Here is an 18,857-nt window from a genome sequence, read left to right on the forward strand (position 1 = left end):
TACAGAAATAATGTCAGAAGTATTTACAGGCGGAAATTAAAGTAGTTAAGAAAGATAAATTGCAAATGCAGCTAAGGACAAGACTGATTAAATGCACATCCAATAAGTTAGAGATTTGCTAAAAAGTCACAAACTTTATAGATACATCTACTACTCTGATTAGTTCATGAAATATTGGATATTGCTATAATGTTAACAATCAGCTGGAACACTAGAGATGTAGGTTCAGTTCAGAAGGGGAAGAAAATAGTAACTGGTTGTTAAAAAGCACAATAATACTGCTGTAATTATAGGCATCATGAATAAAAAAAATAAAAAAATTAAAAACCATTAGACATGCTGAATTCTTGCAAGAAAACAGACAGCCTACATTTTGCGACAGAAATGCATACTTGGGTTTGTGCCACTAGTTCATAGTCTTTTTTCCACTTTAGCTGTGGCATTGTTGTGACAGATGCATCTATTTTTTGCTGTAAAACAAACAAATAGAGAAAAAGGGAAAGAGGGAATGAAAGAACAGGAGACTGTGTGAATCCTAGCACTGTAACACAGAGTCAGGCAAGTGAAATATGAGACTTAATTCTGACAAGGGAAACTCCCCATTGCTCCCCTCTCAGATTTAGTGGTAAGATGGCTCAGTGGATAGCCCATCAAAAACTGGACACAGATCAAGCATGAAAAGAGGAAGAAGGTGTACTGAAATATGAAAAAAGAAGCAAAATAGAAACAGTGAACAGTACCAGCTTAACAAGTTTAATAATGAGGAAAGATAGAATGCTGCAGTGACGTGATTAAGTGGTCACGATGTTGGACTGTAAAATGGGTGAGCAATATTCAAAACTCCCTTGTGCCATTTACTTTATTTTTTTTTTTCACAAAATTATGAACTGTCCATTCCATCATTCAAATGTTCATTCTCTTTCTGTAGGCTTTGTATCTGTCATACTATACAATGGTTATAGAATACAAATCATGCGGTAAGAATATGTTTCTATCACAAATAAACTTTATGAACAGTGAGAGCAGGCAAGATTGTTAATGTGAAAAATTCCAAGTAGAGCCACAGTTTGCCATACATGTTCAATTGTAGGTCCTCTTATAACTGGCTGGGTAATGCAGTTCAAAGGTCACAGAAGGTTGAATCTATGTATAGCTTGATTTAAATTCCAAGTATCTCCAATCGGAACATGTTCTGTGAATACTACAGTGTTCAAACCAGTCATTGGCCCTGGCATTCCAGCCCAGAAGTGCACAGTTATGTACACAGTTACTTGGATGTTCAGCATCATATTCTGTTGGCAATGTGTTTGTGACTGTGGCCATCTATACATTTCTTTCTACCAGCTACACAAATTCCAGAAAGCACAGTAGCCACCACTGACAGCAGCCATCATCCAGGAACACTGCAATCTGATGTTGACCACTGCAGGGTGCCTCACTCAATACACTTCAATTATTCCTTTTGGTCTTACCACTGCAACCTGCTACTAGACCACCACAAGACCATAGGATGTGATGCTGCTCCCTCAGGTTTCCCAAGGATCTGGATTTATTGCTTCCACTGGAAGGCCTGAATCAAGTACAAGCAGTCATGTCTTCTCCTTTCAATATCCCTCCATACTGTTGTGCTGTCCCTGGCAGATATCAACACCGATTTATACACACATCCAGACATTCAGATAGCCTGCAGCTGGCCATCACATTGTTTGACAGTCTCCCAACACCCATCAGAAAGAGCCACAAATGCGGGCATCTGTATCAAACTCCAAAGGTGATACTGCAGATCTAGCAGAGATGGCGACTGCCAGATACAGGGGCACCAGCAATGGCATAAATATTACATTCTGGCACAGTGTCAGCTTTGTGGACAATTCTGTTTCCCAGGAGCAATAAACATGGGATTGTGTTCTGTGCAGCAAGCAACAGTGAGTCAAAGCACCAACAGTGAGAATGCTCCACTTCCATATATCAGTCCATCAGTAAGTCTGATGATGAGAACTTAGGTTATTCTTCAATTATGGTACATGTAGACCACTACTTTCTGAGTGTACACCCAAGAGCTCTTGTTACAGTGTATATTAACGTTTTTCAGGTTATGTTAACAGTGATCTCAGAATTTTTACAGATGAAGTAGTTATCCATAACAGAGTAGTACCTAAAAAAAGTTCTACTAATATCATATCCATTCTGGATAAGATTTCATAGTGGTGCTGAGAGTGCCAACATGCTTCAAATGTTTATAAATGTAAAATTGTGCACTTCACAAAATTATCCAAAAGTGTTGGATATTATGACTACAATATCAATGCATCCCATTTGTAATCAGTCAATCCAAGTAATTACCTGCGAGTAACAATTTGAAGTCACATGAAATGAAATGATAATAAATGCTCAATTGTAGGTAAGGCATATGGCAAATTCCAGTGCACTGGTAGGAAGGTGAGGAAAATGTAGTCAGTTTACAAAGGAAATTGCTTACAAAATAATTGTGTATCCATCCCAGAATGTTTTGCAAGTGTGTGAGATGATTATAAAAATACAAACATCAAGGTTACTGAATTTATACAAGGCAGTACAGTACAAACGGTCACAGATTTGTAGAGTCACACATAAGAATCACTGAAATACTGAAAAACTTGAATTGGCAGCTGCTTCGAGATAGATGTCAACTATCCCACTAGCATAAGTTTCAAGAACCAATATTAAGTGAGGAATCTAGGAATATTTGAAAGTCCCTGTCATATCAATCCAATAGGGAACATGAAGAGAAAATCAGACTAATTACAGTGAGCACTGAGGTATTTCAACAATCATCCCTCCCATGATCCATATGAATACAAAACATATGTGATTCTGTTTGTTGTTTCCATAAAGCATTTGGCTGTTTTCTAAAAACTGCAAGAAGCTGTAAAATGATGTTGCATTTGTAAAAATATTGCTCAGAATTTCCTAGAATGGAGATGATGCTATGGTTATAGTTGCTGGGCATGGACAGGAAGTTCTAGCATAATTTATAAGTGATGGTGAGACATTTGTTTTATGATGAATTAATTTTCAAGTTGGAAATAAAAAATCTAAATAATTACATAATCTCGATTCACAGAATATTTACTTACAATTAAATAATTTCTCTTTAGTCCAAGAATTTATCTTTAGTCGAAAAAGAGTGTTTTCTGTTATTTGCACTTTATCTCTACAAACTGAGGATATCAGGAGTAATGAAGTACTACGAAGCTAGGATGTAGGGAACTACGCTGCACATTTCAATTTGAGTATGTACATATGGACTTGGAACAGTGTTTTAAAGCACAGTCTGGTGTATTTACAGGAGGATACGACTAGAGTATGTTCACACAACCATAAGGGTACAAAAATGACAAAGGAGGTGCATGCAATGTAGAATAAATTATATACTGATATTAGTAGTGAGGTAAGAGCCTAATGTTTACAATTGTGGAGGGATAATGCTCAATGAGGTTTCTAAAATAAAAGATCATACTGACTGAGAAAATGAAACTACATTGTAATTTTATAAAACATTATGAAATAATAGTATAACTCAGATTACATATAACAACCATGACAGTGAGAAGTGTTACATAAAGCTTTAAACATTTAAAAAAGCTGTACAGCCATAAATGGAATACTAGCCGCTGCTTACAAATGATAATTTTTATCGGACGTGATTAAGTACATACAAATTATCTTTGTAGTTACTCATGAACCAAAATAATATTAAAACTGAAAATAATAGAAAGAAAGTTGATATTTAGGACTGGGACTGTTTGAAGCAATTGTTTACTCTCATGTTTAACTACAATAACTAAAATTGTTTTTACAGATAATGATAGGTTATAACAAACATCAATTCTTCTTTGACTTCTTAGAATAATTAGGCTGTAGCTTAACAGAGATTATTGGCTCTTTTACTTCCACATCCTAAAGAAGACAGAAGGAATATTAGAGTTTAACATCCTGTACACAGCAAGGCTATTAGAGGGGCAGCCAAAAATGATATAAGGCAAGGATGGGAAGGAAATCAGCCATGTCATTTTCAAGGAAACCATCCTGGACTCTGCCTCAGTCAGTTTCAAGACAAGACCAGAAATTTAAATCTGTATGCTTGAACATATATCTGAATACTAATCATCCAGAATACACATCAAGAGCTTTAATTACCATTCCATGATAACTGGTCAACTAAGAATCTTGATGCAAACCCTAATCCTATAATATCTAAAGGGGATGAAAGATTTCAAACTGCAATTTTCTAAGGATAAGGACCATGAAATCACAAGATACACTGATACCGGCTGGGCTCGGGACACTGGAGATAGGAAATCAATCATTGGTTTCTTGTTTATGTCACAAGGTACAGCAATCTCATGGGACAGCAGAAAACAACCAACAATGTTGCTGCAAACCCAGCAGCTCTGTCTGATGTTTTATTACACCTGATAAGATATGATTTACTGAATGATAATCCTCCAAAAACATTTACTTCATGTTAGTGTAATATAATGTTGGAAGTTAGAATCAATGCCTCAACTAGAAAATTCACCTTTGGTTTCATTGCTATAGGCACTTTTTATATACACACATAAAAAAAAGTACTGCATCAGCTCGGTTCCAAGAGTTCCGGAAACTGAACAGAAAATTGGAATAGAGATCAACATAAACATCATTTCTGCCCTTTTTATTGGTCATGAAAACTACACATTGCATGTTGTACTACCATACAGTGACACCTTCAGAGGTGGTGGTCCAGATTGCCGTACACACTGGTACCTCTAATACTCAGTAGCACATCCTCTTGCATTGATGCATGCCTGTATTCATCATGGCATACTATCCACAAGTTCATCAAGGCATTGTTGGTCACACTCCTCAATAGCAATTTGGTGTAGATCCCTCAGAGTGGTTGGTGGGTCATGTCGTCCATAAACAGCCCTTTTCAATCAATCCCGTGCATGTTTGATAGTGTTCATGTCTGGAGAACATGCTGGCCACCCTAGTTGAGTGATGGAATTTTCCTGAAGGAAGTCATTCACAAGATGTGTACGATGAGGGCACAAATTATTGTCCATGAAGACAAATACCTCACCAATATGCTGCCGATATGATTGCACTATCAGTTGGAGGATGGCATTCATGTATCGCACAGCCATTAAGGTGCCTTCCTTGACCACCAGTGGCGTACATTGGCCCCACCCCAAAAACAGTAGGCAACCTCCACCTTGCTGCACTTGCTGGACAGTGTGTCTAAGGCATTCAGCCTGACTGGGTTGCCTCCAAACATGTCTCCAACGACTGTCTGTCTGGAGGCACATACAACACTCATTGGTGAAGAGAACGTGATGCCAATCCTGAGTGGTCCGTTAGGCATGTTGTTGGGAATAGAGATCAACATAAACATCATTTCTGCCCTTTTTATTGCTCATCGTGTCGTGGTTGCAAAGATGGACCTCATCATGGATGTCGGGAGTGAAGTTGCACATCATGCAGCCTATTGTGCTCGGTTTGGTTCTTAACACGACGTCCTGTGGCTGCACAAAAAGCATTATTAAACATGGTGGCATTGCTGTCAGGGTTCCTCTGAGACATAATCTGTAGGTAGTAGTCATCCACTGCAGTAGTAGCCCTTGGGCGGCCTGAGCAAGGCATGTCATCAACAGTTCCTTTCTGTCTGTATCTCCTTCATGTTTGAACAACATTGCTTTGGTTCACTGTGAGACACCTGGAAACTTCCCTCATTGAGAGCCCTTCCTGGCACAAAGTAACAATGTGGGCGCAATCGAACCACAGTAGGCATGGTTGAACTACATACAACATGAGCCGTGTACCTACTTCCTAGTGGAATGACTGGAAATGATTGGCTGTAGGACCCCCTCTATCTAATAGGGAGAGTTTAGTGACATCTCAGAACAGTCAAACGGACTGTGTGATACAATATCCACAGTCAATGTCTATCTTCAGGAGTTCTGGGAACTGGGGTGATGCAAAACGTTTTTTGATGTGTGTATGTTATTTTACTTAATTCCAATTTGTTACTGATCATGTCAACATTCGTTCTGTGTAGAGAGAAAGTTTATTACTCAGTTTCAGACTATAACCATTTTTTCATTTAGAACTCAAATAATAACAGGTTACGGGGCCCAGTTATGTAGTTAGTCAATATTACCTAAAAACAGTAATTTATTTGCGGAGGAGAGGGGGGATGGGGGTGGGGGAGAACTATGTGAGTCTCGATTACATCAAGAAAGTTCAGTTCAAGACACAAATACAGAACACTGAAATCATGAGTTCCATCAGTTTTAACTGGTTGCCATTAATCAAAAAAACTAAAAGGAAGAGAAAGCTACAACACATGGAAATTTGCAATGAAAACTTATTTGCAACATGAACAATTGTGGCAGCACACAAAGGGCAACATCTAAGGTGAAGTTACGAGACTTGTATGGCAGGGGCCAAAATAATCTTATTAGTTGACCCTGCTATTTATGTGCATCCACAGAGAATGTCAACTGTGAAACAAGCATGAGATAAATTAAAACAAATTTATGAGGACTGAAGAATAGGATTGTTGAGAACACTTAACTACAAGGCTGTAGAACTGTTCATGCATGGAAGAATATGTGTTGAGAATAATTTCCATGTCAAACAAATTAAATGATCTTAACTTCAAAGTGCAAGAATTTTATTAGCTGGGTTATCTAATGAGTACAAACCAATGATAACGGGTTTAGAAAATTCCAAGATGCTGACAACAAAAGAGTCCACTAAAAATAAACTACTACAGGAAGTAAAGGATGATGCATGCAGCAATTCAAGTTCCAGTGATACAGCTCTTCAACTAGATAAAAAGGAAAACTACAATAACCCATATTACAGTCCTAAAGTACCAAAATGTTACAACTGCAAAAAATATGGACACACAGTGAAGAACTGTCACGTAGAAACAAAGCGAGTGGAACATATACCATGGAAGAAACAAGTTATAAGACATTCTTAACATCATCAGTGTCAGTTGAAGCCATATGCAAAGACTAGTACGTAGATTCTGGTACATCTGCACATATGTAAAAGCAACCATGTGATTTGAATTTTACTATGTCACTGTTCAGTTCACAAGTGGTAATAGCTAACAACAAAAATTTACCTAACAAAAGGAACACATTGCATGCATATTGAGAGATTGAGAGCACTAGGAGTCAGAGAGATGACAAACATTAGAGAGATAGATGTACCTCAGTCGAGTACAAATTTGCTTTCTGTAAGAAAATTAGTGGAACAGGGCTACTCAATCATCTGTGATGATAGATGCTGTCACATTCATGATGCAGAGAAGAAATTGATAGTGACAGCACTGTTAATCAGCAGAATGTATAAAATGGATTGACCAAGTGATCACAGTGTTGAAACAAAGTGTGCATCCTTGTCTAATGATGCAAATTTATGGCACAGAACATTATAAAACCTACAATCAGATCTGCTGGAAGAATCATGGAAATGTTTGGCTAATGGCATCGGATACAAAGGAGCTGCCAACACGCCATGCATTATATGCCTAGAAGTTAAGCAAATTAGATTTTCCTTCTCACCTTCCACTTCTAGAGCTAAGAGGATTTTGGAATTATAACAATTTTATTTCATATACTCAGTAATTGTCACCCTGTAAATGATGACTTCCAATACCCAACTAGAAGTGATGCTTCTCAGTACTTAATCCTCGTAGTCCAAATTTTTGTGTTAAATGATGTCTGGTTCTTGGCAGTGGCTTTGTTATCATACCTGCAACCATTCTGTTTGTTGAAATTTTCTCCACTGTGATTTCTTCTGAATAAATTTGTCCATGATTAAATGATACGTGGTGTCAATGTGTCTAATGCAACCTTTGTATCCACTAGTCTTTGACAGATTGGTTGAACCTTTGTTATCACAAAACAGTTTAATCAGCCCCTCTTTTGGGAAAGGGGATATTTCTATTTGCAGTTAGTGCAGCCAAAGTGCATCCTGACAGGCGGATTTTAATGCCCTGCACTCTGCTTCTGTCTTCGAGAGAGCTACTGTTGGTTGTTTTCTGCTGTCCCATTGTGTGTTCCAAATCAAAACACATCAATTGGGGGAGCTAAATATTTTATAACTCTGAGTGCAGATTTTTCCAGAAAGATTTTTTGTACACGGTCAGTAATAACTACCAAGTGCCTGAAATTATTTGCATTTTTAAGAAATTGGTAGATAATCAGACAGGTGAAAGACTCTGTGTCTTATAAACTGATAATGGAAAGGAATACGCAATTGAAACATTGACAAAATTATTTAGGGGACAAAGGAGTCAAACATCAAATGACAGTTTGCCCCACTCCAGAACAAAAAGTGTAGCAGAGAGATATAATGAAATGATTTTGGAGAAAGCAAGCTGTATTTCATTTACCTACACTGAAGTTTATCTTATTAATGGATCACTGACCAAAGCTTTCAACAACACATTGCCACAGGAAGCTTTCTCAGGGAAGAAACCAGACTTTTGATGTCTGATATTATTCAGCAGTAAGACATATGTTAACATACCAAAATGGGACAAGAAATATGTTCAGTGCATACTTGTTGGATACTGCGAATCAGCAAGGCATACCAGTTGTTTTGTCCTGTCCAACAAAGAATTGTAAAAGCCAGAGATGTAATCTTTAAAGAAGAAAAATTCAGAAGAGTAATGATAATTCAGAAACATCTGGTCATTCGCTGTAACTGGACCAAACAAAATATTTATTACATTCACAGATAAGGAGGAGAACACTAAGGCACAAGACAAATCAAGAGATGCCGAGATGGGTAATACCATTCCAGAAGAAACTGGCTCAGTTGAAATAAAAGAAGATTCTGAGCCATCTTCCTATATACTAAGATCAAAGAAGATGAATGATTACAAATCCTATTCTACTTAAGTTTCACAAGGATCAGAACCATCAACTTTACAAGAAGTGTTGCAATTTAAGGACTCTTAGAAACAACTTTATGCAATTCAAGTAGATTTAAAAGCCCATGCAAGAAATCAAACTTGGGAGTCATAACTCTTGCATCCAAGTGAAACAGCTTAAGATGCCAAGTTGGTCTTTAAGATAAAAGAGAGGCAAACAAGGACAAATAATTCCCCATAAACCTTGTATGGTAGTTAGCGATGTCCACAAGGCAGAGGTTCAGACTATGAACAAGCATACACACCAGTGGTATGATACAATTCATTCAGATATTTATTTAGTCTAGCTGCTAAATATGATTTGGACATTGGTCATTGTGATATAATGTTATGGTTTTTGCAAGGTGACTTGAAAGAAGAAATTTATGTTAAAATTCCCATGAGTGACTACATGACAAAAAACACTGGAAGATGAATGGATTAAAAGACTTAAGAAAGCTGTCTATGGACTGAAACAGGGAAGCCTCTTTTGGAACATCAAACTCAACAAATCTCTACTAAGTAGGTCCACAGCTGACACTCGAGTTTACCACAAAAATCAGAGAACTGATATATTCATAGTAGAAGTTTAAATAGATGACATGATTCTTCGTAACAATCTGCAACAAAAAATTAAATTAAAGACAAACTTAACAAACTCTTAAAACTAAAGAACTTTGGAGACATGTCCAAATGTCTAGGAAAGCGTGTAACAGGAGACTGAAGGCGTGGCCTTTTATGGATGAGCCTGACTCATTATATAAATCAGATTGTGCAAAAATATAACATGGAACATTGCCATCTGGTATCCACACAAACAATCTTTATAATGCAGAAAAGGCTATTAAAGATAATGAAGTAAGAAAATTCTAGATCAGCAACCTTCACAACAATTTGAACATTCATCTGCTGCCACAGAGAATAAGTAGGTGTCTACGTGGTATCAGGAACATAGGAACTCAGCTGTACAATAAACTTCCTATGACCATTCAAAATAGTGAAGGGATCTAATTCAGGAAAAAAGTAAAGTGCTGATGAGTGCTTAAGGGCAAATTTACACTACCTCTCCAAAATTACTTCCCAAAAAATAAGAACACAAGCTCACTACTTGTCAAGAACACATTAAATTTATTTTTGCCTATTCTTAGTCTTGTTTTATAAACTGAAATAAATAACACGCCAAGTCAGTTCTGTTAGGACTGTACAGAAATAAGCCTATGTGTCTGTACTTACTGTAGTTTCTTAATTCCCATCACACACTGGAAGCCCATATATATTACTGTTACTTTATGTTCTATGCACCCCCACATAAATGTAAACCGTCCCTATGTGTATTTAGCTTTATGTCAGTTTTTAACTCAATCATACATGTGAACTGTCCCCTATGTGTGTTTAGTTTTTTGACAGTATTTAATGCCATCATACATGTAGGCTTTTTCATTTGAAAATATTTAACTTTAATACTGTTAGTACTATGTCTCATAAAAAATGAAACCATCGTCACACAGTTACAGCAAACCATGTCCTATATATTTGTGCATCGTACACCATAAGATGCCAGGGGCAATAAATAAATAAATAAATAAGTATTAATTCATGAAATGAGCCCACAGATGGAGAGTGAAACAGCTGGCATGAAGAATGTCCTGTATAGAGGAGCCTGATGTATGCAAAACTATGTACTAGACCATATCTAGTATTTACAATGGTAGTGGTGAGTTGTTTAACATTAATTGAGGGGTGCTCTTGGTTTAAAAATAACTGAGGAGTACCCCACTGGCAAACTGCAAAAAAAATCCTAATCCTATAATATCTAAAGGGGATTAAAGATTTCAAACTGCAATTTTTTAAGGATAAGGACCACGAAATCACAAGATACACAAATGCTGACTGGGCTCGGGGTACTGGATATAGGAAATCAATCATTGGTTTCTTGTTTATGTCACAAGGTACAGCAATCTCACGGGACAGCAGAAAACAACCAACAGTGGCTCTCTCGAAGACAGAAGCTAAGTGCATGGCATTAAAATCTGCCTGTCAGGATGCACTTTGGCTGCACTAACTGCAAATAGAAATATCCCCTTTCCCAAAAGAGGAGCTGATGAAACTGTTTTGTGATAACAAAAGTACAACCAATCTGTCAAAGACTAGTGGATACAAAGGTTGTACTAGACACATTTACACCAAGTATCATTTAATCGTGGAAAAAATTTATTCAGAAGAAATCACAGTGGGGAAAATTTCAACAAACAGAATGGTTGCAGATATGATAACAAAGCCACTGCCAAGAACCAGACATCATCATTTAACACAAAAATTTGGACTACGAGGATTAAGTACTGAGAAGCATCACTTCTATTTGGGTGTTGAAAGTCACCATTTACAGGGTGACAATTACTGAGTATATGAAATATAATTTTTATAACTTCTGAAACAGTTTGCATTAGGACGTTCAAACTGCATGGTTGGTTGTGGGGCATGATGAGAATTTGTATGGTTTGGTTTAGTGACAAAGCCCAATTTCATATGGATGAGCTTGTCAATAAGCAAAATTGGGGCATTTACGGGACCAAGAATCCACATTTCTACATCTACATCTACATATGTAGTCCGCACTCCACCATTCGGTGCGTGGCGGAGGGTGCCTTGTACCACAACTAGCATCTTCTCTCCCTGTTCCACTCCCAAACAGAACGAGGGAAAAATGACTGCCTATATGCCTCTGTACGAGCCCTAATCTCTCTTATCTTATCTTTGTGGTCTTTCCACAAAATGTAAGTTGGCGGCAGTAAAATTGTACTGCAGTCAGCCTCAAATGCTGGTTCTCTAAATTTCCTCAGTAGTGATTCACGAAAAGAATGCCTCCTTTCCTCTAGAGACTCCCACCCGAGTTCCTGTAGCATTTCCATGATCAGACCTACCAGTAACAAATCTAGCAGCATGCCTCTGAACTGCTTCTATGTCCTCCCTCAATCCGACCTGATAGGGATCCCAAACACTCGAGCAGTACTCAAGAATAGGTTGTATTAGTGTTTTAGCGGTCTCCTTTACAGATGAACCACATCTTCCCAAAATTCTACCAATGAACTGAAGACGACTATCTGCCTTCCACACAACTGCCATTACATGCTTGTCCCACTTCATATCGCTCTGCAATGTTACACCCAAATATTTAATTGACATGACTGTGTCAAGCGCTACACTACTAATGGAGTATTCACACATTACAGGATTCTTTTTCCTATTCATCTGCATTAATTTACATTTATCTACATTTAGAGTTAGCTGCCATTCTTTACACCAATCACAAATCCTGTCCAAGTCATCTCGTATCCTCCTACAGTCACTCAATGACAACATCTTCCTGTACACCACAGCATCATCAGCAAACAGCTGCACATTGCTATCCACCCTATCCAAAAGATCATTTATGTAGATAGAAAACAACAGTGGACCTACCACACTTCCCTAGGGCACTCCAGATAATGCCCTCACCTCCGATGAACACTCACCATCGAGGACAATGTACTGGGTTCTATTACTTTAGAAGTCTTCAAGCCATTCACATACTTCAGAACCAATCCCATATGCTCGTACCTTAGTTAGGAGTCTGCAGTGGGGCACCAAGTCAAACTCTTTCCGGAAGTCAACGAATATGGCATCCGTCTGATACACTTCATCCATGGTTCGCAAGATATCATGTGAAAAAAGGGCGAGTTGCGTTTCGCAGGAGCGATGCTTTCTACAGCCGTGCTGATGCATGGACACCAACTTCTCTGTCTCAAGGAAATTCATTATATTCGAACAGAGAATATGTTTGAGAATCCTGCAACAAACCGATGTTAAGGATATTGGTCTGTAATTTTGAGGATCTGTCCTTCTACCCTTCTTATATACAGGCGTCACCTGCACTTTTTTCCAGTCGCTCAGGACTTTATGTTGGGCAAGAGATTCACAATAAATGCAAGGTAAGTAAGGAGCCAATGCAGTAGAGTACTCTCTGTAAAACCGAATTGGAATCCCATCAGGACCTGGCAATTTATTTATTTTCAACCCATTCAGCTGCCTCACAACCCCAGGGATGTCTATCACTATGTCCTCCATACGGGAATCTATACGAGACTCAAACGGCGGTATGTTTGTAAGATCCTCATGCGTGAAAGATTTCTCAAATGCTAAATTTAAAATTTCAGCTTTCGTTTTGCTCATCCCCAATATCCAAAATGACCCTGATTTAAACAGGATGAGGTTTATCCAAGGCAGAGCTTTACTCCATCAAAGCAGGAAAGTTATTGATGTCTTGGAGGAGCACTTTGGGGACTGCATTCTGGCTCTGGAGTACCCAGAGGCCACTGGCATGGGCCTCGATTGGCTGCCATATTCTCCAGATCTGAACACATTCGGATCCTTTTCATGGGGCTATATTAAAGACAAGGTGTACAGCAATAACCCCAAAACCATTGCTGAGCTGAAAACAGCCATTCAGGAGGTAATCGAGAGCATCAATGTTCCGACACTTCAGTGCGTCATGTAGAATTTTGCTGTTCGTCTGCGCCACATCATCAGTGATGGCAGGCATATCAAACATGTCATAACCTATATCAAAATATCTGGATGACATTTACATATTGAATAAAGTGTGTGCACACCATAGTTTGTAACTAATTTATGGTTGTTTTTTTTTTTTTTCATATAGATCAATAATTGTCATCCTGTAGAATCAATGCCTCTAACGGCATATTCATCTGTGGTGTCATTGCTATGGATTCTTTTTATGTACATTATTTGATTAATTCAGGTCTGCCACTGATCACATTGATATTCATTCTTTGTAGAAATAACGTTTATTATTCAGTTTCAAACTATAACTGCATTTTCATTTAGAGCTCAAATAACAATATATAATAATGTATCAGAATTTTTATAATCATACAAGAAATGCAAGTACTTGGTCTCTATACAGATCATCATTCACCTATACTTATTCTCTGTCATCTAGTATCATCAGTAATGCAACGATGATCTAAACTGCTTACAACATTCTATTGTGTATACTTTTCTATTGTAAATGCAGAAAAGAAAATTCAGACAGAAAGTTGCTTAACCCCACATTCTCTTTTACATACATTATTTTTTCTGTCTACATCAAGAGAGCTGTTCAAATCCTTGTGAAAACCATACTAGTTGAGATTTAGTGTGGTTTCTGTAACTATGTTAGAAGCGGGCTGAAATGGTTCTATGGACATGGCAACAAACAATGCCTTGCACAACTGAGACTTTCAATCCTCTTGGAAATAATCAGTCAAAGTTTTGAATCTAAACTGTTCAGATGTCTTAATGATTGAAAATGAAAGAGTAGACTCCTTCTAATCTCTGACTCTGAATGTGTTTTCAGTAACAATATACCATACAAGTAAAACACAGATTATGATTGCACAATATTTAAATTGTCCATTTAAATGAGATACGCATAACATGAGTACTTTAAATAGTTCTATAAACAAAACCAATGAAGCTGACATTTAACCAACATTATGATGCACATGCACTGTGTGCTGCACTTTGACTGGGTGAAGGATAGTCTGTGGTGTGGCAGTTTGTCTTCACTCACAATATTGGAAATCATTGCTTAGCTCAGTCACGTAATGTCACTGGAAGAGAGGAGGAGACAATGAGAATGTAAACAAGTGGGGATGATAGAGAATGAGAGGAGAAGAAAGACATGGGGGGAGAGAGAAGGCCAGGTGAGAGGAGGGTATGAGAGAGGAAGGAGACCAGAGATTGAGAACTGGGGTATATTAGCTGAGGAACAATAATCGTTACTATTTTGTATCTCTGACAGCTGTTCAGTGATTGTACTATATAATGAATAGTGTCTGATCTCATTTCAGTTCTTATATGCCATTTGGTATTTTTTATAGTTTGTCAACAAAATCACAGTAGTAAAAGCAAGTGATCTGTCTATGTATTTGATAAAAAGCTTATCTCACAGTTTTAACAACACCAGGTACAAAACTGCATTATTCAGTCATACGTTACACATTGTAAATATTTCCTGTGATGACTTCAGTGACTGAAGTTTTTTAAGTGTCTTGGATATCACACCACAATTGAACACAATAACAAAATAATCCAAATAGCAGAGACCACAAAGCAAAGGTTTTCACTTACTGGCATCAAGACATATCCCACTGTTACCATATCTGTCTCATTCATAATCAGTCCAACTATTTAAACAATTTTTATTAGGATGACTTACCTTGGCTTAAGACACCAATTGTGTCATCAAATGTCATAGCTTTAATATTTAATGACGCTAAGATGGCTTCTTTATCAGCCAATGTTGGATCATCATTACTTGGTACTTTGGCTGACAGGATGACACACATATCACATAAGTTGACATTCACTGCACGCAGGTCTGCACGGCTCAGTGGCGAACCCTAAACACATCAAGATTAGACATGGATATAGCACTGTAATAAGTTGATTCATGTTTGTGGATACATATATCTCTCCGAGGTGTTTTGAAAGGCACAAGATTAGATTAGATTAGATTCAGTTTTTGTTCCATAGATCCAAAAAATGAGATTATTCTCGTGGGTGTGGAACATGTCAGGAAGTATAAACTAAAAACATAAAACATTTGAATATAATATTTACTACCCTGATCATTTGTCAGGAGATTGTCAAAATAGGTGAATACAATGCGATAAACCGGAACAGCTAATATTTATAGAATTACCATGCTGTCAGAATGAAACATTGTTATGCACTATTAATAAATTTATCACACACAAAATACGTAATCTTGACTGTTGTGACCAAGTTCTGTCAAAAGTGAAATCCAAAAGACATTTTTACTTAAGCTGGCTTAGCAGTCTATTTTAAGATATTCATCTAAAGAGTAGAAGGATTTGCCTACCAAAAAGTCTTTCAAACTCTGTTTAAATGGTGCTTTATCTGAAACCAAGTTTTTAATGGTTGCTGGAAATTTATTGAAAAATCTGTGTTCCTGAATATTGGACACCTTTTTGGACCAAGGTAAGTGATTTTAGGTTTTTATATACAAGATGTACAACTTTGCTTCTGCCGTTTGCCGACAGGTGGCGACAACAGTAAGTAGTGGTCGAAAGAAACAGGTCGCAGGTGTCAGGCAATTAGCTTGGACCTCAGTCAACATAACCTCATCCAAACATTGGTCAATTTGTGTCTGCATCATAAAGTTGTTCTTGATTGAAAACGTCAGTTTACGAGCCTAATTCTTGTCATTTGCGGGAGGTGTTACTGTTTTGTTTCAATATTAAGAAAACAGAAGCTGAGTCTCATCGAATGCTCTCAAGTATGTATGGTAAGGACGATATTAGTGAAAGAATGTGTTGTGAGTGGTTTTAATGGTTCAAGAACGGTGCTTTTAAAATCGTAGACTGGCACAGTGGTGGAAGAGATAAAGTTTTTGTGCTGACTGAAGACTCACGTCAAACTCAAGAAGAATTGGCATGACTAGTGGTAGTGACACAGCAAGCCACTTCAAAACGTCTCAAGGCTATGGGCATGATTCAGTAAGAAGGAACTTGGGTCTCAAGTGAGCTGGAACCAAGAGACATTGAACTGCATTTATGTGTTTGTGAACAGTTGCTTCAGAGGCAAAAACGGAAGGGATTTCTGCATTGCATTGTAACTGGGGACAGAAAATGGGTTCATTATGATAATCATAAATGAAAAAAATCATGGGGTTGTCCCGGCCATGCTTCCACGTCAACGGCCAAACCGAATATTCATTGCTCCAAGATCATGCTCTGCATTTGGTGGGACCAGCTTGGCATCGTGTACTATAACGTGTTGAAACCAAGTTAAAGAATCACAGATGATTGTTATCAAATGCAATTAATGTGCTTGAGCAGAGTATTAAAAGACAAAAGGCTGCAATACAGCGAGAGGCACAATAAAGTGATTTTGCAGCACAACAACACTTGACTCCACATTGCAAAAGAGGCCAAAGTGCACTTGGAAACGTTGAAATGGGAAGTTGTACCCCACCTGACATATTTTCCAGACGTTGCTCCCTCTGACACATGTTTATATCGATGGTGCATGGCCTGGCTGACCAACACTTCCGATCTCATGAAGAAGTCACAAGTTGGATCGATTTGTGGATTGCTTCAAAAGATGAACAATTTTTTCGTTGCGGAATTCATACACTGCCCAAAAGATGGGATAAAGCAGGGGCCAGCGATGGAAAATACTTTGAATGATACATGTATAACCGTTTGTTTAGTTAAAGCCTCAACTGTTGGGGAAAAATGATTCTTATAATATGCTTTCGCATCACAAAAACTTTTGCTTGGTTTGATGAGTTGTCCCAGAATATGAGCAAATATGACATAATAGAATGAAAGTAAGCAAAGTATGCAAGTTTTTTACATTTATGTCTCCTACCTCGGACATTGTTCTCAATGCAAATACAGACTTATTTAGGTGCTTAAGCAATTCTGTGGTATGCCCTTCCCAACTGAATTTATTATCGAGTTGTAATCCCAGAACCGCCCCCGTGAACCATGGGCCTTGCCATTGGTGGAGAGGTTTGTGTACCTCAGCAATAAAGATAGCTGTACCGTAGGTGCATCCACAATGGAGGGGTATCTGTGGAGAGGCCAGACAAACATGTTGTTCCTGAAGAGGGGCAGCAGTCTTTTCAATAGTTGCAGGGGCAACAGTCTGGATGATTGACTGATCTGGCCATGTAACATTAACCAAAATGGCCTTGCTGTGGTGCTACTGCCAACAGCTGAAACCAAGGGGAAACAACAGCCGTAATTTTTCCTGAGGGCATGCAGCTTTACTGTCTGATTAAATGATGAGGCTATCCTCTTGGGTAAAATATTCCGGAGGTAAAATAGTCCCCCATTCAGACCTCCAGGCGGGGAATACTCAGGAGGACTTTGGTATCAGGAGAAAGAAAACTGGCATTCTATGGATCGGAGTGTGGAATGTCATCTGCCTTAATCGGGCAGGTAGGTTAGAAAATTTAAAAAGGGAAATGGATAGGTTAAAGTTAGATATGGTGGGAATTAGTGAAGTTCGGTGGCAGAAGGAAAAAGGCTTCTGGTCATGTGAGTACGGGATTATAAATACAAAATCAAATAGGAATAAAGCAGCAGTAGGTTTAACAACGAATAAAAAATTGGAGCGCGGGTAAGCTACTAGAAACAGCATAGTGAATGCATTATTGTAGCCAAGATGGACACAAAGCTCACGCCTGTCACAGTAGTACAAGTTTATAAGCCAACTGGCTCCACAGATGACGAAGAGATTTTGAAGAAATGTATGGTGAGATAAAAGAAATTATTCAGATAGTAAAGGGAGACAAAAATTTAATAGTCATGGGTGACTGCAATTTGATAGTAGGAAAAGGAAGAGAAGGAAACATAGTAGGTGAATATGGAATGGGGGTAAGGAATGATAGAGGACGCTGCCTGGTAGAATTTTGCACAGAGCATAACTTAATCATAGCTAACAATTGGTTCAAGAACCATGAAAGAAGGTTGTATGAATGGAAGAGGATTGGAGATAGTGGAAGGTTTCAGATGGATTGTATAATGGTGAGACAGAGATTTAGGAACCAGACTTTAAATTGTAAGACATTTCCAGGGGCAGATGTGGACTCTGACCACAATCTATTGCTTATGAACTGTAGATTAAAACTGAAGAAACTACAAAAAGGTGGGAATTTAAGGAGATGGGACATGGATAAACTGACAGAACCAGAGTTTGTAGAGAGTTTCAGGCAGAGCATTAGGGAACAATTGACAAGAATGGGGGAAAGAAATACCGTAGAAGAAGAATGTGTAGCTTTGAGAGATGAAATAGTGAAGGCAGAAGAGGATCAAGTAGGTAAAAA

General features: G+C 38.0%; 1 protein-coding gene across 1 annotated transcript in view; it reads right to left on the reverse strand.

Annotated features, from left to right (window-relative positions):
* LOC124783678 (calcium-activated potassium channel slowpoke) overlaps nt 1-18,857 on the reverse strand; it is an 867,461-nt gene that overhangs the window by 66,981 nt on the left and 781,623 nt on the right. The window contains exon 20 of the mRNA XM_047254040.1: nt 15,216-15,399. Coding sequence (XP_047109996.1) covers nt 15,216-15,399 — 184 coding nt within the window. The remainder of the gene's footprint in view (nt 1-15,215; nt 15,400-18,857) is intronic.

The sequence above is a fragment of the Schistocerca piceifrons genome, chromosome 1 (genome assembly GCF_021461385.2).
Source record: "Schistocerca piceifrons isolate TAMUIC-IGC-003096 chromosome 1, iqSchPice1.1, whole genome shotgun sequence".
Classification (NCBI taxonomy): domain Eukaryota; kingdom Metazoa; phylum Arthropoda; class Insecta; order Orthoptera; family Acrididae; genus Schistocerca; species Schistocerca piceifrons.